The 21,929-nt window shown below is 34.2% G+C and overlaps 3 protein-coding genes across 15 annotated transcripts; 1 reads left to right on the top strand and 2 right to left on the bottom strand.

Annotated features, from left to right (window-relative positions):
• Positions 1 to 287: 287 nt before the first annotated feature.
• Positions 288 to 7,344, bottom strand: LOC6555858. 9 transcript variants are annotated; one of them, XM_026983564.1, is made up of 6 exons: positions 7,261 to 7,344; positions 5,592 to 5,835; positions 5,003 to 5,534; positions 2,364 to 2,674; positions 1,682 to 2,305; positions 288 to 994 (listed from the first exon to the last, which is right to left on the bottom strand). In XM_026983564.1, the coding sequence occupies exons 2-6, from the start codon at positions 5,686 to 5,688 to the stop codon at positions 735 to 737; spliced, it is 1,824 nt and encodes a 607-aa protein (XP_026839365.1). In that variant the 5' UTR covers positions 5,689 to 5,835; positions 7,261 to 7,344; the 3' UTR covers positions 288 to 734. The 9 variants fall into 9 exon arrangements, with proteins under 9 accessions (XP_026839365.1, XP_026839366.1, XP_026839359.1 ...); XM_026983565.1 differs by having other exon boundaries at positions 5,003 to 5,531; XM_026983558.1 differs by having other exon boundaries at positions 5,003 to 5,835.
• A 609-nt stretch (positions 7,345 to 7,953) lies between these two features.
• LOC113564707 (NADH-ubiquinone oxidoreductase 49 kDa subunit-like) lies at positions 7,954 to 10,325 on the top strand. The gene is made up of 6 exons (XM_026983566.1): positions 7,954 to 8,045; positions 8,139 to 8,263; positions 8,325 to 8,434; positions 8,492 to 8,693; positions 9,302 to 9,489; positions 9,547 to 10,325. The coding sequence occupies exons 1-6, from the start codon at positions 7,954 to 7,956 to the stop codon at positions 10,234 to 10,236; spliced, it is 1,407 nt and encodes a 468-aa protein (XP_026839367.1). The 3' UTR covers positions 10,237 to 10,325.
• Positions 10,326 to 10,996: 671 nt separating this feature from the next.
• On the bottom strand, positions 10,997 to 19,473 carry LOC6555860 (transcriptional activator protein Pur-alpha). 5 transcript variants are annotated; one of them, XM_026983567.1, is made up of 10 exons: positions 19,389 to 19,466; positions 19,253 to 19,315; positions 16,996 to 17,149; positions 16,883 to 16,945; positions 16,709 to 16,821; positions 16,495 to 16,597; positions 14,531 to 14,649; positions 14,349 to 14,470; positions 12,669 to 12,777; positions 10,997 to 12,590 (listed from the first exon to the last, which is right to left on the bottom strand). In XM_026983567.1, exons 3-10 carry the CDS (start codon positions 17,036 to 17,038, stop codon positions 12,435 to 12,437), a joined length of 828 nt encoding a protein of 275 aa, XP_026839368.1. In that variant the 5' UTR covers positions 17,039 to 17,149; positions 19,253 to 19,315; positions 19,389 to 19,466; the 3' UTR covers positions 10,997 to 12,434. The 5 variants fall into 5 exon arrangements, with proteins under 5 accessions (XP_026839368.1, XP_026839369.1, XP_015008642.1 ...); XM_026983568.1 differs by lacking the exon at positions 19,253 to 19,315 and having other exon boundaries at positions 19,389 to 19,473; XM_015153156.2 differs by lacking the exon at positions 19,389 to 19,466 and having other exon boundaries at positions 19,253 to 19,337.
• Between the last annotated feature and the right edge of the window lie 2,456 nt (positions 19,474 to 21,929).

Here is a 21,929-nt window from a genome sequence, read left to right as displayed (position 1 = left end):
CTTTCTTCTAGAATATTTTAACAATTTCCTTCAGTATGTCGGTAAAAAAAAAACAAGAAAGTCGGAATGATAATTTTAACTGACAGTCACGAAGTCAGGTAAAACTATAGCTGCAATGATTTTGTTATTGCTACAACGCTTTACCATTTTTGGTTATAAATGGGAATATATTATATTTCTGTCCCACACATACCGCTATAAGTATTTTCGGAAAACCAGAAGGACACAATAAAAGAGAGGACAGAAGACACAGTGGCTAGGCAGTGTCAAATGGCTTTGTATTATTCTGTTTCGTAATACCATTACTCTCCTCCGTCTTTTCTTAAGCATTATTAGTTATATCTAAACCACTAAATCTAAGTTTTAATTTACTCGATATATTTAATTTCTTTACTTATTAATTCTATTTCACCTTTCTCCTTTCTTTCTGATCTATTATTTTAAATTGTGAGTCACAGAAACTCGATCAATTGCAATTACATATCCAAATCAATATCAATAAGCATATCATTTGATTCCAACCTCTCCAATCCACTACTTGTATCACTGTTTATATAGCAATAGCCGGAGAAGAGACAAATAATATTGTGTGATATTGGCATTCTTAAAATAAATTTGAACAGGGGAACACAAAATCGAATGTTCATTAAAAATGTACGGGTCATATTTAAAGATCTGCTTTCTGGCAAAACATCCCATTTATAGAGGTCGCAGTGATTTCAACCATAACAGGCCTATATCGCAAACGTGGTTTGCAACGTGCTTTGAACAAGATAATGGATGCCAAGGATTGCAAAAACGCTAAAACAAAATGATGAGTTCATCCAATATGCAGACAAATGGCAAGATTGAATAGATGGCAGTGGGAAAATTGTTAAGATCCAGATCCATAAAGCGAAAATGTGACCATCCGATGTCGCTGTGCCACTATTATATGTCAGCTCTTCATTTTTTACAACCTCGTTGGGATGTTTGTTGTAATGATGGTGGTCATCTGAAAATATTTATTATATATAAAAACAAGGAGAAATTTAATATCTTAAATAATTAGATAATAAAGGATAAGTTTGTTCTTTTGTAAATAATTTAATTGCATCACAAAAAGGTTGAGGAATTCCTATTAAACCAACTTTATTAGGACCTTTACGAATCTTGCTTACTCAGTTAGTGGAAGTGCAAACGAGAAATTTAAAAATTTTCTGGAATATCCGGTAGAAACTGGGGAAAAAATATTAAAATGAAGAGAAACTTAAAAAATTGGAGTGGGCGTGGCAAAAAGTTTTTTTTGGCAAATTTGTAGAAATTTACAAAATATATAAAAAATGAAAAAATATCACATTTTTCAAATGTGGCCGTGACAGTTTTGAGCGGTTTGTGGGCGTTAGAGTGGGCATGGCAACATTTGGAAACAAATTTGCGCTGCGTCTAAGTCGTTGGACTTAATCTCAACATTCTAGCTTTTGTAGTTCCTGAGATCGAAGCGTTCATACGGACAGGCGGGCCGGTCGACTTGCCTATAGATCCTGATCAATATATATACTTTATATGGTCGGAAACGCTTCTTCTCTTTTACTCTACGAGTAACGGGTATAAACACAACTGGAAAAAAGTACCTAGGAGTACTTTTTGCCTGTATGCTTCATAATTTGTTTTCTTTCTTGTGCTAAATGCCATTACGTACCGTTTCCGTTAATATTACTGTTAGCATTACCCTTATGGGATGGATAGCTGTGTTGCGTGGGCACATTGTTTATCCGTATTCCAGTTTGAATGTGGTGATGTCCGGGGTATGCTCCATTCATTCCACCTCGTCCTGGTTGCAGCATATTAATGTTGCCATGACCATGGCCAGGAGTTAATATAATCCCTCCACCACCAACAATTGCAGTTCCACCGGCATTAGTCCCTACATGATTACCGATTATGTTTGGCTGGATTGGTATCCGATTAAACTGATCAATGTTTGAATTAATAGTAGTTGGTATGCCATTTAAATTGCTATTTCCGTTGAGTGGATTAATTGGCATTCCTGCTGACGGAGGTCCTCCTAAAATTAGGCCTCCATTTATACCAATGTTGTTTCCAATAGCTATGTTATTGCCCTGGCTATTAACATGACTATCATCATTTTTCGCTATATTGACGTTGATCACTCCTCCAGTGTCTGTACCAGATTTGGAATTGTTTATCACCGTGGTTTTGTTCTTGTCCTCGGGGCCACAACACACTTTAAAGACTACTTTCATGTTATTTGTAGAGCATCGACCTCCAATTCTTCGATATAAATCATCCTTAGATGAAGTTGCTAAATAAACAGTAAAAATAGTATTATATTTAAATGGAGGAATCAAAAACGAACTCACAAATAAAGTAATAATCATTTCCAGGTAGGAACTCCAAGCCACCTGGCTGCGGTGTAAATGGCCGGAAAGTTATTGTAAAAAACATTAATTTCTGAGGTTTATCACATATAGCTATTACTCGCGGATCTGCATTTGTTATGCGACAAGTTTCATACTCCACTTTAGACACATTGTAAATTATATATTTTTCAGTTTCGTTCTCAAAAGTCCCTGGCTCATATACTGGGCATATTATATGAACCTGGTCGAACTCAAACGCAAGATTGCCTTTATTAACATCGATAATATGATCAGTGTTATCAATCCGAAATCTGTGGATAAGAAAATGTAATGAAATTAAATTTGTTTTCCAGGGAAAGGCAGATAACGGTTTTCAATTACATAAGTGCAAAACGAAATAAGAACTTATGGTCCATTAGTTTCAGTTTAGTACAAATTCGAAAATTAACATTTTGAAAATGGGTCAGTATCATCTTCCTATCTAGACTAGACTTAACTGTTTAACTTTTGTTAAAGTTTCTTAATGCCTTGGCTATGAAATTGTGCTAAACGCTATGTGCTTTATGGTGTATCACGGCATCACGGTTTTTTTTTACATAATTTGTGGAATTTATAGGTAAAATATAATTTTGATTGGTACTTTTTGTAAATTTTTAAAATTTAATTCGATTTCTATTTCAGTCTTAAGCTTATAAAACTTTTGGAATACAAAATAATATCAAACAACTCGTTACTCAGGTAATAGAGGACCTTGCGTTGGGCATCTTCTGCGTCTAAGTCTCTAAAATCTTTTCTAGGTTTTATGGTTTCCGAGCCTCCTCGTTCATACTACTCCCAACCGAAGACATTAGAATAACAAGATACATTGGTTTTTCACTATGTAGCCACTTTTTTGGTGACGGCAATAATTGCTCTCGCTTAAAATTGAGAGCATAATCTTTTATCTTTTCTTATCTTTTTCGTATCTTTTTTCTATCAGCTATCACAGTCCACTTGCAAGGCTTCAAAAGTAAAACTTTTATAAGTTTGTTTAAAAGATTAATTTATGCACATAACATTCATTATTTAAGTGAAACCATAATGAGAAATCGCCACTTTTATTCGTGCACTTAATGCATTGCTCTGCAGAGTTGTTATTATTTTTAAAAATGTTTTCAAAAACTTTAATGTATATCTTAAAGATATTAAAAAAAACTATCATGGTGCCTTTAGTTTTCCAAGTCCGATTCTATCGTGTAGTATTTCTCATGTATGAAAAGCTCTGATAGAGCTCGATTTCTGTTAAGATTAACGATCTACATTTATCGCAACTGGATGGATCCCTTAGCAATATATCCAACAAAAGATGTACTCGAAGTTAATTCAATAGGTAAATCAGGCACAAAAAATCATACATATTTTGATCAAAGTACCTCTAATTGCCTTGTACAATTTCTGAAAATTAAATATTCATCTGATTCGCAATTCGACTTTTGTGACAATTTCAAAATGTGTAGGTATATTAGATTGGCAATTATTATATTAAATTCGTTAACTAGTGAATTTCTACAGTTACCAACTTTTGCTCGAATGCACGCAAAAATATTTTCAAGGGGATCCTGGTTAACTTACTAGTTAAAAAGAAAAAGTTATTTTCTTGATCCTAAAATACATATATTTTTGACGACTCAAAATTTAGCTGCAGTAGTTTGGATCAAACCATCAAGACAATATATACATACTATTCCAGTGATATTTAATGTTCCTTAGGAATTTCAGCTTACTTGTACTAGTAACTTTTATAATACTAATTTGTACTAATAAATATACTAAATAATTAAAAAAAAACTTCACAGGCAAAAAGAAATTATTATGGTAAATTTACATATATTTAAAAAAAAATGAAATATATTTTATAAAAGTAATTCGTATTTCACAATTAATATTTATAAAATAAATTCAAATATGCAACCTGTTTATTGAAAAATTTAATTCTTGACGCAGAACCAGCGGACATAAGCACCTAACAAAATATATTTTCAACGTCGAAAGCTGAATACTCTACCTTATTTACCTATTACTATTTCTATAACCTTCTGAAGTAAAGAGCATATTTTGTTAAATTTAGAATACCTGAGCATACGCGAGCCCGCCCACATTCGAGAGCCTGGAGCCAGCACAAATAAATCGAGTGCAAAAAATTGTATGGCGTTACACAACTACTTATTCTAATGTCGTTGTCCTAACTATCTAGCTCTTAAAGTTCCCAAAACCTGGACGTTTATACTGACGGATTGATAAATATACAAACGTTCATAGTAAGAATATACATATACTTTATAAGGTCGACAACACTTTATTGTACATGTTAAATACTTCTCAACGAATCTAGTACATTCTGAAAAAAAGAATTTATCAATACATTATTAGCCAGATGATTAATTATTGATAAAAATCAATTTTATTTGAATTGACAAATCCCCTATACGAAAAAATGTTACTCTTTTTACTTTTCTCCACTTAAGCAAAATATAACTTTGGAAAGCCATAGTTGTAATGTCTTAAAACATAATACATTTATAGGGCAACAAAAATACACTTAATTTCAATAAAATTAAAATACCGTCTGTTTAAGTATACAACTATATTTGTGTACTTACATGCTGTTTGATGTGTTCCAATGCATGTAAAAAGTCTTAGCGCAACTGGACATGGTGGAGAGCAGAACCGTTTCCATACAAATTAAAGTGAGCAACGTAACAAAGGATGTGGCCCCAAATGTTGGAAATGGAATCATCATTTTGCATCTCACCGGTGAGGGCTGGGACGAAGATAACAAGCTGTTTCTGTTCTTAATCCTCTTTTTACCAAGAAAATGACGTGATGTCTTTGATTCTATCCCTGCTTCCACCAGTGCAGATGAATGCTTCGCGGATGGTTGACTTTCACTTGATGAATAAAGCGGCGTAAGGTCGTTGAAGGCTTGGAACTTGCTTTTGCTCTTAGACTTTCGATGCATAGCTGGTTGTTGTTTATTCGTCGTCGTAAGCGTCTTATGCCGAATTCTCGGTATACTCTCAATACTTCCTGGCACGTACAGCTTAATGCTTAAGGGTTTTCCAGAGTATAGCTGAACTTTATGTTTCTCCTTGTGTTGCTGCTGTCGATGAGTGTTGCAATTGGGGAAAGCTACTAAGAGCGGTGGATGTGAGTCTTCAAGCACTTTACTGGTAGTTAGGCTTCTCTTACATGCCAACATACTCCGACGTTTATAACTGTCATGAATCTGAGACTTTGACTGGGTCCAGGAAACAGTAAGACGTAGCTCCTTTGATCGTTCTTGCATACCGCTGGCAATGTTTTCGATGTTAGATCGTTAGTAGCTTCCTTACTGAATGTCTCGATATATTATACAATAAGCCTCCGAATTAAGAATATGTTGACTGGCTACAGCTACATCCGTGTCGTTCCACACCAATGTGTCTTGCTCCATCTGCAACCAATAAAATAAATATTTTTTCAAAAAGTTGTAGCCAATCGGGAATTCGCGGCAATGCTCGCCTAAACGCTCAATTAAAATGATCAAACTAGTGTAACCTGCAATAAGATTTTATCACTTTGGTACGGCAGTCCAAGTTGTGATAAAGCGCACCAAAAGACTTATATGCGGTATCCGCAAAGTATATACAGTTTCTTGTGAAAGACTCAATTTTATGTAGTGTGTTTATAGAGTAAGGTGCATTATAATGTTTCGGCACAAGAGTTAAATATTATAACTTTTGTATGTTGGGGGAGCCTTTGTCACTTATTATTTATAAAACTATTATTCAGCATTGGTATATAAGAAATGCCTAAGAAAGTTAACAGAAAATGTAACGCAACCCTTTGGAACCTAAATTATCCTTTACAATCTAGTTCATACTTTGGTGAAATAAAAAACATAAAAACAATACTTTAATTGAAATTTTCCCATTATTAGTCCATCCGTAAGAAATTGTCGTTTATATCCAAAATTCTAAAACGACTTAAGCTAAAAAAAAGTGCTATATGTCAATGAAAATGTATTGCAATTGCCTTGCATTTGCCGGAAATCGAGAAAAAAGCTGTTGATGCTGATCAAGAATAGTTATATGTATATACATATATTCATCATACGGGACGCTGGGGGATCCCTACCACGGGGATGTATTATTACGAGATTTTTGGAAGTTCTTCGACTTGAGAAACGACTTATTTAATGAGGCCAGCAACCAATAATCAATTCATCGTGGGATAGCAATCATTAATATATGTATGTACATTTGCTATACAGAATAGTTTTGGTAATATTAGAAATATTTATTTACATGCATAGACATAACACGATCAACTTGACTTGGGTAAACTTGACTTATAAAGGGGAACGGTAGTTTATGACATTCAATTTATAACCGTACAATCATATTCCTTAAAAGTTGTACGTTCAAGTGATAAAACATCACAATAGCATATGTATACAATTGCACATGTATGTATACACCAAAGACTTTTCTGTATACATACACAGTGACGACACACTCCCAGAGGAGACGGTATAAACTCTATATATACACCAATCTTACTTTCGGGAAAACATTCTTTTTTAATACGTTTAACAAACTGGTACAAATATGTTAGTATAATGATAATTGACAAACAAACACGACCATATAAATATATTCCTCTTTTGGAAAATCTATTTCAAAATTACATTTTCACATGGTTAAAAATGGTTCCAACAGGTTTTTGTCTGAAGAAAAAAAAACTCGAAAACAGCTCATTTAATTACAGTTTTTTTTACACTTGGTCTACATACAAGAATTATTTATATAAATAATGGAGAGCTAGAGCTATTATAAAAAAAAACTTGTTTAGAGCTGGAAAATAAAACGATGTTTACTCTATCTTTCGATGTATCTAGAAAGTAAGGCGCATCGATAGTTTTACAAATCAATCGATACCGATTTTGACCCTAAGGCCCGTATAAGCTTATGATATAAGTTAGGTTTGTTTCCGTTATATAACAGAGGCCTGAACATAGAAATTTTGTTAAATTCAGAAACCGAAAAATTGGAATATAATATTTAATTAAAAAAAAAGATGTATGCTACTTACAGTAAAGATTGTATCATATTAATAGACAACTCTCTAACTACGACGAATCAATTATTTAAGGATTTTATTTATAATTTATGGTATCATGACCATTGTGTGAGTTCCTAGTTGATTTAAAAATAAATCCTAAACATAATTTGAAATTAAGAATAATTTAACTTTTCATGCGATGATGTAAAATTCTGTTCTTCAAAAAAATAGTCACGCCCCTTGTTTTGTACAATAAATAAAATTGGGTAAAAGAACAATTTTGAGAAAGAGTGTGTAATATATATTAAGAAATTAATTTGTTTTGGACCTAATATTCATGAAGCAACAACCAGCGATATGTGTTCGGTGTAAATACTCTATAAGTATCACCTGATTCGCTGTTATAAACTGATGTTCGATATTTTTTATAGAATTGCGATTGCGGACAGTTCCTCGGTTTATTAGCTTCCTGAATTATTATTTTAGAAACATATAAAGAGGAATTAGGATGGCCAATATTATGAGGCGGACCTTGATTCCGGGACTTTCCCACTTGAGGCTGCGGCCACAACTTGTTGCAGCAGGATCGACCGCGTTAACGTAAATATTAGATGCTTACATAATTCGAATAAACCAATTATTTTTGTAATGTACATTTAATATCCCGGGTCCTATTGGAAACTCGGTGTTTAGTTCTCAGGAGACGCGTCGGGGAGCTGCAAAATGGTATCCAGACCCTGAGTTTATGAAGCAGTTCAGCGGCCCGGTGATGTATCCAGACGAGGTCACATCGCTCTGGAAAGTGCCACCATGGAATAGTTGGTAACCCTATCTTAAATGAAGCATTAAACTAATCGTTTGATTTACCCTCTCCACTAGGCAAGGTAACGCCAGTCGAGAAGTCGGTGCGTAATCTGACCTTGAACTTCGGCCCACAACATCCTGCCGCCCACGGAGTCCTTCGTCTTGTGCTGGAGCTGGATGGAGAGGTTTAAGCTGTTCATCGACCACTGGCTTAATTAAAATTAAAACCTCTGTTATTGCAGACCGTTATGCGTGCCGATCCTCATATTGGGCTGCTGCACCGTGGCACGGAAAAGCTCATAGAGTACAAGACATACACCCAGGCATTGCCGTATTTTGACCGTCTTGACTATGTCTCCATGATGTGCAATGAGCAATGCTACTCGCTGGCTGTCGAAAAGCTCCTCAATATCGACGTGCCTCTTCGTGCCAAGTATATTCGAAGTAAGCATAATTTGCTAACTCTCTAGGCTGTGTAGTCATCCAGTAGTCGGTAAATTCAAGGTTTCTGCGACTCGATTTAAATAGTTTTTTTAAAGTTTAGAATTTTGAATTGCTACGCAATTTTTTAACTGCCACTTACTGATTTATTACATAAAAAAATAGTTTACAATTTGTGATTTACAATAATGTGATTAGATTTTTTATAAAAATGTCTTTATTCTTAAATCGAAGGCAATTAAAAACATTTTAGGGTAAGTAAGCGCAAAAAAGTGAAAGGATTATTTTGGCTATTGAAAGAAAGCAAAATGTTCACGTAGGCTTTGCTCTGTCAAAAAGAAAAACAAAACACTGTGAAACCATATGCACACATATTTCGAAGGTAGAATAATACGCAAGGATATGAAGGGAAGTAATTTATAAAAAACTACGAAAAGCTACGTTCCAACTGACTTGTAGCTCTCATACCACCACTAATTACAGCCTTACCACAAATTCCATTAAGAAGACGAACCTATTATCTTTCATACGGTTTGAAGATCTCTAGCTAGACGAATTTACCTTAATAAAAATAATACCTTTTGCTGTTTTTTTAATATTATTTTCCGCAGCTCTTTTTGCCGAGATTACACGGATCCTGAATCACATTATGGCCGTCGGAACACACGCCTTAGATGTTGGTGCTCTAACCCCATTTTTTTGGCTTTTTGAGGAGCGAGAAAAAATGATGGAATTTTATGAGCGCGTTTCTGGTGCCAGGATGCATGCTGCCTACATACGTCCTGGTGGAGTGTCATTGGTAATGCATTCGCACACACATTGAAAAATAATATAATTGTCTTACTTTGTATGACAGGATATGCCTCTTGGCCTGATGGACGATATCTATGAGTTTGCATCAAAGTTTGCCGAGCGGTTGGACGAAGTGGAGGATGTGTTGACTACAAATCGAATCTGGGTGCAGCGGACCGAGGACATTGGGATCGTAACGGCAGAAGAAGCTTTGAACTATGGCTTCAGTGGAGTTATGTTGCGTGGTTCTGGCATAAAATGGGATCTTCGAAAACAGCAGCCGTATGATGCCTATCATTTGGTAGACTTTGATGTTCCCATCGGCACAAAGGGCGACTGTTATGACCGATATCTCTGCCGGGTCGAGGAGATGCGCCAGTCCTTACGAATAATTGATCAATGCCTAAACCAAATGCCTGCTGGAGAAATCAAGTCGGACGATGCCAAGGTGGCTCCGCCATCACGGTCCGAAATGAAGACATCCATGGAGGCACTTATTCACCACTTCAAGTTATTTACCCAAGGGTATCAAGTTCCACCCGGGGCAACATACACGGCAATAGAAGCTCCGAAGGGCGAGTTTGGCGTTTACCTTATATCAGATGGGTCAAGTCGTCCATACCGCTGTAAAATCAAAGCTCCAGGGTTTGCTCACTTGGCAGCTTTAGAGAAGATTGGAAAGCAGCACATGCTAGCCGACGTCGTTGCAATAATTGGAACTTTGGATGTCGTATTTGGGGAGATAGACCGATAATTATTTTGGAGAATATACACCCTTCTCTGTACGAAACTGCTTATAAGTATAAATACGTTCAAAATCAAATAAATCTTATGTTTTTCAATTACTCGTAGGGTATGTAACAGGTCCAAGTATACGTTTCCACTGTAATCTAGCATCCATATTCAAGTAACGACTAGGATGCGCCACATTTTCGAAAAATGTTTGTATTTATTTAAACTTTAAGAAATTTGGTAGTGTTTTTTTTGTCAAAGTTATCAGTATCTTATCAGTATGATTGGAAAATACAGCGGATTTAAATTTTTTCGATTTTATATAGTACATACACTTTCCTTGTGTTCTTCTCTCTACGTAGAATGGCATCCACTGTGACAATAAGGTTAAATTGGGTAATAAAAATTATGTTTTGCTTAAGAGACGATGGTTTATTGTTTGACGGCAGTCCACATAGTGACGAAGCATCCGATGAAAACGAGTGAAACAAAGAGAAACAAATTAGAACATTTCACAGAAAAAAAAGTATTTTACTAAAAACTATTAAACTGAGAAAAAAATGTTACTCATACAAATTTCGACCTTAATGTACAATATTGGATTCTAATTTTTTTCAGGCCGTAATTTTGCGTCTCTAAATCGAATGCTAAGATGAATAACAATCCAAAAAATTTTAGATGCCTTCGAATAAAGAGCACCAATTGTATCGATCGGTCTATTTCAGCAGACTTTCAATACAGCGCCGTTCAAACATTCTCGATGGTGGTAAAATACAAAATTATAAATTTGTTAAAATTCAACTTTATTTCAATGTTATATTCACAAAACTCTTAAAATACTTGTATTCTGGCCAAACAACATTTAAGATAAACCCACGTTTTATATTTAACTATTATGTTGAATCTTCTGTAACATATTGCCGCTTACATTTGCCCGATAATTATAAAGGTTTTGTGTTTATAGTCAGATTAATATCGACTCTAGTAAGGAAATTTGTAGGACTTCTTCGGATGCTTTAGTTTCAATATTATTATAATAAATTTTTTTTTATTTTTTTTCTAGTGAATTAGCTCTCATTTATATTAATAGAAACATAGATGGTGAGAGCGAATAAATTTCATTGAACCCAAATTCTGATAGCTTTCAATACTAAATAATTAGTAGTACTAATTTATTACTTAGTATACCCAATCTGTACACGATATTCCTTTAGGGAAATTTATCCGGTAGGTGCTTGTTTTGCGCTTTCGATCTATGTTGTAATTTTGCTATGCATGTTCATCGTACTTAGTAAGTTTTTATTCTACGTGATCACATGAAACTTTTGTTTTAAAAACGCGTTTAGCAGTTACGTTAATTTCTATTATAATATATAACATATTATTTCTAGACGTTTTAACAATTTTGTAAACTTGTTAAAGATGTTTCAAATTACATCAACATGAATTCATTTTGGCATAACCCATCAACTTTAGGAATACATATAATTAAAAGTACTTTTCGTGGCACAAATAATAAATTTTAATTTAAAAGTAAGTTTCAGTTGTATTTTAACTAATATAATAACAATGTAATGTTCAATTGAAAATGATTAAAGTGTTTTGATTAAATTGTTACTGACTAGTTCTCCTATTTTTCCGTTTACTCCGTGTATTGGTACTTGAATTTTTAATTTTGATTTTAATTTCAAATGAAAAAAGAGGTCATTGCATACAAAATTTAGAAAGAAAATTAATTTTGTTCCTCATTTCAGTTAAATTAAAATAATATTACATTAAAAAGCTGTGACAAATATAAATCTGTTGACGGGAATATTTTGCAAGCTCCGAAGGCAGAGAAGGTAAAAAAGGCTGTTCCAATTACCACTTGTAAGCGGAAAGCATATAATTCAATGAATAAATTAAAAATTACTTGTACTAAGTAAAAGGCGAACTTTCAGCCAAAGGAGGACAATATAATTAATAATAGATGTTGGGATTTAATTTTCTCTAATGTAACTCTAACTAATTTATGTTCTTTCATTACAAAATTATATAATACTAAAACATATGTCGCTAAATGCTACAAAATAAATATATTTGTGTGTCATTTAAGCTTAATTAGTCGCATGACTTTGAGTTTAGTTATGTCAGACATTACAAACATATATTGGTTGGTCAATCGACATTTATTATTTTTTTGCGCCTTTTTATATGACGGCATAAATCACGGTATGTTGTTTATTTAAGACTATTTGACGATGTCGGTAAATTAATTTCGGCAGTAATTGAGTCGGACGATTTTTTCATTTTGTCGCAATAATCATTAAAAATATCTCGAAAGCGTATCCAGCATTTCTCCGGAATAGTTATTGAAGTGCGGAAGTTATTTTTAACCTTAAAGTTTTAAAATACGTGAAAATAATATAATAAATCAAAATGGTTTATATAAATATAGAAATATTTTGCTTATACTTCGCTTATTCGCATGTAAACTCCTCGATTATTTTGACCGATATCAAAATAAAAATTTTTATTATCCACCTTCATATGGCGTTCTTCAGGTAAATCTCCTTTAAACCTGCTGAAGAAAATAGTAATAATTAATATTTGGTACAACAGTTTTAATAGCTTTCCAATCGATCTATTTAGTCACAATAGATTCTGTCCGACCATTTTCATAGCAATGGGATGCTATATAGTCATTGGATATATGTAGTGCATAACCATATATTTACTAAAAGTAAATAAGGTAAAACGCTATATTCGGAGTTCTTCAAAACCCAGATAAGCGCTACTCAGCTAGTTTCAGCGAAAGGAAGAAATTTTAAAATGTTGATTGGTAATTATTGCGAGCTTTAAAAAAAAGTTTCAGATTTTTTTTTATTTTATTATTTGTCTATTTCTACCGTTATGCTTGGTCACGATCATTCTTACGCTCACAAGCCTTAAGAAAATAATCTGTTATTTTATATTTTACTATTTTTCTTACTATTTATTTACTATTTTTACTATTTAATAAGTGGAGATATTAGCTGTGTAACAGGTATTTAATTGATTGAATTATTTCTGAATTGATTTTGCATGATAAAATTCCACTGTTTCAAACAGTCAAATATATTATTATAGTCAATTCCTATACCGACTTTTGTTTAAGAAAATTTCTCTGGCGTCAAAGAGATTGTGCAGTACCTTTTTGTCATGTTTGCTCTCATGAACGTTATTATATTTTTAATGGTACGGGTTTCAAAAATTTAGCTTCGGGTTGCCGAAGTTAGGTTTTATTTCTTCAGAAACGGAGTGTCAAAAGAGTTTATCTAAAAAAAAACAAGCTCATACGATTTTAGAAATCTATAGAAATTGAAACAATATATAAAAAAGTGAAAAACTATCACAAAATTTTTCAAAAAGCGTGACAGTTTCTGGCGGTTTGTGGACGTTGGAGAGGGCGTTTTTTTTTTTTTGGCAAATTCATAGAAATTTAAAATATATATTTAAAAATGAAAAAATATCACATTGTACAAAAGTGTAGGCGTGACAGATTTGGGCTGATTGTGGGCGTAGATGTGGGCGTGGCAAAAAGTTTTTTGATAAACTAATAGAAATATACAAAAAATATAACAAAATGAAAAGATGTCACATTTTTCAAAAGTGTGGCCGTGACAGTTTTGTTTCAAATATCAACAGAGTGGGCGTGGCAACATTAAGAAACAAACTTTCGCTGCGTCTAAGTCTCTGGAACTGTTTGCTTAATCTCAACATTCTAGCTTTTGTAGTTCCTGAGATCGAGGCGTTCATGCGGACAGACGGACATGGCCAAATTGACACGGCTATTGATCCTGATCAAGAATATATGTACTTTATATGGTCGGAAACGTTTCCTTCTGCCTGTTACATACTTTTCAACAAATCTAGTATACCCTTTAACTCTACGAGTAATGGGTATAATATTGGCACCACTAACATTTAAATGTTCTGATTTCGAAAAAATAAAAGAGTATTTAATTAACTATTTTCGATATGTCTATTATATAAAAAACCTAAATTTTTTCAACTATGAGGTTTTATTTCTCAAAATCCTTAAGAGACCACTTTTGTGGGAGGATTCTGTTTTCTTTTTTTGCACAGTGTTATTTGATATTAGATATACTTTACCCTCCATCATTTGCTCCAAACTCTTCTAACAAATCTGTAAGAGCATCACGAAACTCGATCATGCCTTGAGCCGGTAAAGCGATTTGAGATCTAGGCCCCCCTCTTGTTATTGTTTGCGATACCTGAAGAAAGAATCAGTTTATAACATTATACAAGAAAATAGGTAACTGTCAAAATTTTACCCGTAAAAATCGGCCACGCGCATTTTCCTTTAAGTCCAAGTAATATCTTCGATAATCTTTTATCATCATTTCAGATTTAAGTTTACCATCTTCCGGTAAATTGTCAGTGTTTGGTGGACCTGTGTAGTGTCCAAATTATTTACTAAGATATGTTGTATCAAAGTGACCCACACACTGCATTCGGGTTGAAAAAAATCGATATTTTCACCCGTTTCGTAAAAAGGCATCCCCATTTGGTGGGGAGTGAAAAAACTTAGTGCTTTTCGTCTTGTTTAAAGAAAGATACAGCACTACTAATCATATTTTCCATAAAGAAAGTTTAGTTTATGACAGACCCGCATTAACATGGTGCATTTTACTAATTACATATCAAAAACACCTATTAAATTTCCGCAGAACGAAAACGCCTCCAAAACAGACAATTATGTTGACAGGAGAGCAAACAAAAAAAATACAAGACAGTCCACTTTTTCCTTCCTTTTTTCATAGCGATTGTTGTATTTTTCTTTTAATTAATAGTTTATGATAGTATTATAGATAAATATGCAAAAAAAATTTTATGTCTAATCTGTCTAAGGATCAGATGACTTTTCATCTAAGATTCTGTCGCTGGAACTCCTCGATAACTAACAGCTTGCAAAATTTGTGCGAAGTTTTGGCGATTCCAATTCAATATGTACAAGTTCACTTTTCAACAGCTGATAGCCTCCAGTTAGTGAGTTCCGAAGAAAATTGTCTGTCTGATGCTAGAGTTATCGAGTCACTTAATATTAAATATTAAATTGAAGTGTACAATTTATTTTTTAACTAGCTCTTAAAAAAATAAAATCAGATTTGTTTTTTTTTTCATTTTTGGAAAGGCTCTGTGGCAGTCTAGTGATTTTCCGCTGGATACTGTGGTACCACTGTACATATGGGATAAGCTTGATATATGAAAGATTATTACTAAGATTACAATAAATTGTAAATTGCCTACGCAATTTGCGGTTAAGCCTTAGCAAGTTGTGCTACCACAGCTTAAGAAGGTCTAAAAAATAAAATGTTATGCTTTTCAACCTAAAAGTTGATTTTTCTAAAAAAAATTAGTTTACCTAAATTCCGTAAAAATACCAGTTTGGTTGATTTCAAGTTATTAGGCAAAACGGCAGCCACTTTTACAAATTCAGAACAATTCTGAGCAATGAGTCTAAACAGATCGCGAGAGAGATATAATCACGAATGTTAACAATAGGCATACACATTCCATGATTTCCATGACCACCCACTGTCAGAGTGGCAAATTGTCCCACAAACTGTCAGGCCTTATATTGAACAAATGTTTGGATATTTAGTCGTGCCATAGAAGATTTTTTTTTCTTTCGATATGCCAATATTATTCAGGACATACCTAAACTATCGTCTATAAATTAAAAAACACTTGCGAGAAGTGTTAGTGTTGTTGGACTATAGGTTGTTGGTTATAACCTAACGTATGTGTGCTTCGAAACCTATATATGGAAAAAGCACAAAGGTCGCAAGCATAAATACTTCAAACATTTTTTCTGTTTGAACGATTGTAAGTGGCAAAGTAATGCAGTGGCAGTAGAGCGTACGCTTCACTAGAATCTGCTTATCTCCTCCCAGAATTCTAGATCTAATAGGGATGGACAGACTGACGGACAGTCAGACATTTATTCAAGAAGCAGCGAGTATAAAAGTAATTGTGGCCGCAAAATTTTTAAAGTAAGCCCAAAACCATTAGAACCTGCATGCTTCATTATGAGTGTATATAAAACGTTAACTTCTATAACTTGCTATTCTTTTAAGGAATGTATAAAAACGTTTATTCTACATGTAGCGGGTTTAACCAGCAGACTCTTAACAAATAGAAGAACAATTTAATGTAAATAGAATAGTTGTTTTCTTAATAGGTGCGTACTTAAAAAATTATTGATTAAATTAAACAATAATAGAACAGTAAATACCTAGAGAAGCATAGTAATCGCTAAATGAGGACAAATGATCACGAAATTCGGCTGCAGTTGAAAGTGCCAAATAAATTTGGCTTCGTCTACCATCGGCGCCAATCTGCAATTATTAAATCTGTTATACATAAAATTCCAACGTTCTGAAGGGTAATCAGCCAAAAAATAATAATTTTCTTTATCAAACGGAAATTACTACAAAATTCTAGTTTACCTCTGCAACCTTTATAAAACGGCCTCTCCTGTTTTGTTTTACATCCAAATAAAATCGTTTAGATTGTATTTGAAGCATTTTCGTTGCCAATTCTTGTTCTACTCCGCTTCCTCCTGAAATGAAAAGAAAGTGATATATTCAGATATTATAAATAATATATGTTTCAATTTATACCTTTTGCAGAAGAATCGAACTCGTTCCTACTTGAGGAACCTTCCATATTTGCAATATTATATTCTGAAATATTGAAGTTGTTATATATATTTATTGATAAGCGGCTCACTTACTTGATCCTGAGATGCCATCATCTCCGCTTCCCAAATCGGACATTACGAGACCACCTATGTATAAAATCTCGAAGCTTGGTAAATAGATACACTTCTTTCCCCTTCCGCCGTTAAATATGAGTCGCACTACCCTTGTGCCTCAACCTGCCAGCATCTAGTTAAAAGTATAACCATTTATTTTGTCCGGTCAACCAAATTTTCCTTATGAATTAATAGAGTTTAGAAATAATCTAAGAAAAATGTTCTTCAGAAGATAATCTAAATTTTCTTGCAACACGTATTTAGACTTATTTCAGAAAAGGCACTATTTAGGCACCGTTAGTTAATAATTAATATCGTAGAGTAATGGTGTTTGTTCTATTTTTTGTGAAAAGACTTTAGACATTAGTCTTATTCTAATGTCTTTTCGATATGAAGTGATACGTGATACGAAGTGTACGAAGGCGACTACTACACATACATTTATACACGGGCAAATTTACACACGAGCATTGTACCAATCGAAAGGTAACGTAAAAACTAAAGGGATTGGCTAAAGGGACCATGACAATTATATATATGGTTCGGGAGAGAAGCGATGAAACTAAAAACAAAACATTTAAAAATGATATATGATAGCACTGTTGTTCTTCTTTTAAACACGCGTCGAAAACGGTTTTTTTAAATCCGACACTTTGTCCCAAAACAAGACTTTTGGAAATTTTTCAACATAAACATTTTTTTCGTTTTGATTTATTTTCAAATCATTAAATATTGTTTTGGAGTTATACAGCTCGATATGACAAACTTTGTTTTTACCACTTTTGGAAAATTCTGCTAGTCTACCGGGAAGAGAACTATAAATATGTACATATATAGATTTCCTATATGCTCTTTTCGCACGCAAAATAATATTTGGATAGAGTAATGAGTAAACCGTAGCCATTCTAATTTCTTAGTTGAAAATATAATCATTTTTCGTCATAAAAGTTATCAGAAATTATTAATTTTATTGAAGGTTCGATCTTTAGATTTTAAATCGTTAAGAGATGTTTTTGTTTTCTATTTTTGTAATTTTATGGAACCATTCAAAGCACATATTTTAGATCTTAAGAGTTACAAGTTACATGTTATGTACATATTTTAATATGTATATATACTATATGCTCTTTTGTACAAATATATATATGTATATACACTCGAATATCTGATCAGGATCACTAGCAGAGTCGACCTGCGCATTGAACATATGTACTCGTTCTGTCCGTTGTCTATCCGTATGAAGACCTCGGGAACTATAAAGCTTGAAACTTAATATTAGGCAGTGTGTGTATGTACATATTGGAAACGCGTCATTTACATTAAACAATTTGTACTTTGTTTTCGTAAATATTATCAAAAACTAATAAAAATTGCATTTAATGTCGACAAGACCTTCGGTACTGAAACGTATTGATGTAATTTTCTATTAAATATTCACTTTTAATTGAAATCGATATTTCTTAACTGAGCTTACAAAGGGTATTGAGTTAACAACACAAGAAGAATCCCTAAATACATTACACATTTGTAGACAAATGTACAGTTATAAATACATACATACCATATAATATGTCTACTTTTTACCTCATGTTCTTATACATATGTACATACATTAAAAAATGGATGTTTCAAAGCATAACATTTATTTGCGCTGCGGCTGCAACGCAAGCTACCCTTAGTCTAGTAATTCAAAATATTATAAACAATCAAATGACCCGTTAAGTACAGGAATTAGTTGTTTTACTTTGTGTGTGTACGTGTTCGACCATGTATCAGCTGTTCACCCATCGCATTCGTTGAACTGATTCGACTACCCAAGAAAAGTTCAAGGTTTTTACATACATATGTTCGCAAACACGGATAGGCCATTTTACACACACAGATTTGAACTTCACAAGCTGCTTTTTGTGTACATATTCATCAGATACGGGCGTGTTAGGAGACCAAGAGACATTCAAACTTGAATACGACATTGCTTGAAAACAGTTTATGTAATAATTGGGGAGGGAATATGCACCCCCCAAGTACGAGATGGGTGACAATTTTTTGATGGAGCTTCAATGTACACTCTCTGCTGCGCCAAGAGCACAACCGAAAAAAGTGTGGATACAACTCGTGAAAGCAACTGCGAATAATGGAAGAGCCCTTACTGTTTCCTAAACCTGACATTCCCGACTCATTGTAGCATAGGCTCTTTTTCACTTAACTCCAAATTTAAAATTAATCAAATACGTACATCATCGACACACACACGTACTGCCTTTACGACTGACATCGACACTCGCTCATTTTATTTGTTCTTTGGATGAAATACAAATTCGTAGGATAGGATGAGAACCAGATGGAGGAATTGAGCCTGAGTGCTGAAATACCTTAACGCCTTTGGAGGAAGACTGATGCAAATCCGAGTTTAAGAGTGTTTCGAGTCACAGCGAAGGCTTGCGCATGTTGTACAGCCGATGTTTATCTGTAGGTTCAGTAATATGCCCCTAGCTGGATTTGATTTTACTACCCATCCAAAAGGAACGCTCGATTTATGTACGTGTAGAATCCGGCAGAACGCGTTAGGTTATTTCTCGCAGCTCCGTTGCGAGCACGTAACGAAAGACAACGTAACACATCCAACACGTCGTCTGGACGAAAAAGCTCAAATAAACTGCAAATAAGTCAGCAAAGCTCATTTTTCCTAGTCTTTCTATTTGAGGCGTTAGTGGTGTTGGTTGCTGTTCGTGGTTCGTCGTGCACGAGCAGGCAGAAAGGGAAAATTATCATAAATCTCATCCAGAGTTCTGTTTTGATTCCGATACAGCGCGATTTTAACCACTGAACTGCGAAAATTGTGCAACGGTGCTGTGTTGGCAATTCAAAATTCATTCTGCGGCAAAACTACTGTACTGCGGCTGGTGTGTATTCATACCCGACATGTGTGCACATACATATGTCTGCATGTACATTCGAAATTGAAATTATGCAAAATGTGCATCATACTGCGAACGCCAGTTAAGGAGCAGTGCTTCAATGGCGACTTCGATGAAAAATGTAACTGTTACGTACTGTGTGCTCGAATTCCCCCGTACTTATCCTGTGCCTAAACCGTCGAGCGAAACGTGAGTACATGACCCACTCATATACTCGCACATTTTCTACATATAATACAAATACACGCAAACTTATTTTTGTTGGGTCGTCTCTCAGTTCTCTTCTCGTTTCTGCACATTCTCCTTCTTCTCCTCTTGCTGCCATCTGCCACATCCACTGTGGAAAGCGAAAACAGAAACAGCATCTCTAGTGAACCCACAGAAATACATATGAAAGCAGATACATATGTGTATCTATATGTATACGTATATATGTGCATATATTGTTCACATAACAAAAACGAGAAGAGTAGCGACTAGTCTTTTATCTTTTATTTGGTATCGGGTCTGTATTACGTATCCGTGGATCCAAATACAAATTGTTCGGGCACAGCACAGCGTAGCAATATAAGAATAGTATAAGTAAAATAAATTGATACATACACTCGCATATGTGCGCACATGTACAATACACCATGCCAGTGCTTTTAATTCGTATTCGTACATATTTGTGTCTATAGCATCTTTTGACTAATAATTATCTCAGACTTATTATAATCTCTTATTTTGACTTATTATAATCTCAGAATTAACTGATCCCTGACTGATTCAGAGGAATATCCCTCAATTTTAAAGCCAGTCTTATGTTAACGAGAGGGAACGATATAATCGAGTTCCTCGACTAACAGATACCCTTTATTCAGCTAATGAGAGTGCTAAAAAGAAATATAGAAATTAGCATTCTGAAAACGAGAGATGTTGGGGTTTGGTGAAGCAAAATGATATCTGTTTACTACTATTATATTTGGCTTACTTTTTCAGCCGGCCATTGTATTTTAAAGCGTTCCGAATGAGTAAATTTTATAAAGTTATTTATAAAGTCAAGTGCAAAATCATTTTTCGTCACTTTTGTGTGTGTTGAGGGTGCGATCGTCACTCGTTTTTTTTTTGTAACTCGTCAAGATGTATTTTAGTTTAAAAGATGTTGGAGTTACTTACCTAATACAACGACCAGAAGTATACACTGGCATAAACTTTTGTGGTACTTTCTGTGTTCAATGACAAACGACGGGTAATGACAACGATGGGGTAATTATAGCTGCTTACACGTTTTTCTTGCAGACCAGACAAACCACATGACAAAAGTTAAATTAAAAAACAAAATTTCCTAAATCGTGTTTTGTTAATATCTTTAAAACTAGTGATTTGAAAAAATTTACTAATATTTTTGTGGCTTTTTGTGGTGTTACTCGTAGCGTAAAAGGGTATACTAGATCGTTGAAAAGTATGTAACAGGCAGAAGGAAACGTTTTTCGACCATATAAAGTATATATATCAGTATATATATTGATCGGGATCAATAGGAACGAGTCGATCTGGCCATGTCCGTCCGTCTGTCCTTATGAACGCCTCGATCTGCAGGAACTACCAAATCTAGAATTTTCAGATTAAGCATGCAGCTTCCAGAGACATAGATTGCAGCGCAAGTTTGTTTCCAAATGTTACAACGCCCACTCCAACGCCTACAAACCGCCCAAAAACTCTTAAGCCCACACTTTTAAAAAATATGTTTGTTTTATTATATATTTCCCACTTTTTACCGATATTTCAGAAAATTTGCAATTTCCCGTTTGAAATTGCACTAGCTGAGTAACGGGTATCTGATAGTCGGGGAACTCGACTATAGCATTCTATCTTGTTTTCTCCTGAAATGTATATATATAACGATCGGATAACCTGAGCAAATTAAAATTGTTCGTGTATATGTCTATAGTCGCTATTGCACTCTCCTGGTGCGCTTCATCACTAAGTGGGACTGCCGTCCACAGTGAAAGC

This window comes from Drosophila erecta, unplaced genomic scaffold, assembly GCF_003286155.1.
Source record: "Drosophila erecta strain 14021-0224.00,06,07 unplaced genomic scaffold, DereRS2 tig00000343-arrow-arrow-pilon, whole genome shotgun sequence".
NCBI classification, from domain to species: Eukaryota; Metazoa; Arthropoda; class Insecta; order Diptera; family Drosophilidae; genus Drosophila; species Drosophila erecta.
This window is presented reverse-complemented; position numbering and strand designations above follow the sequence as displayed.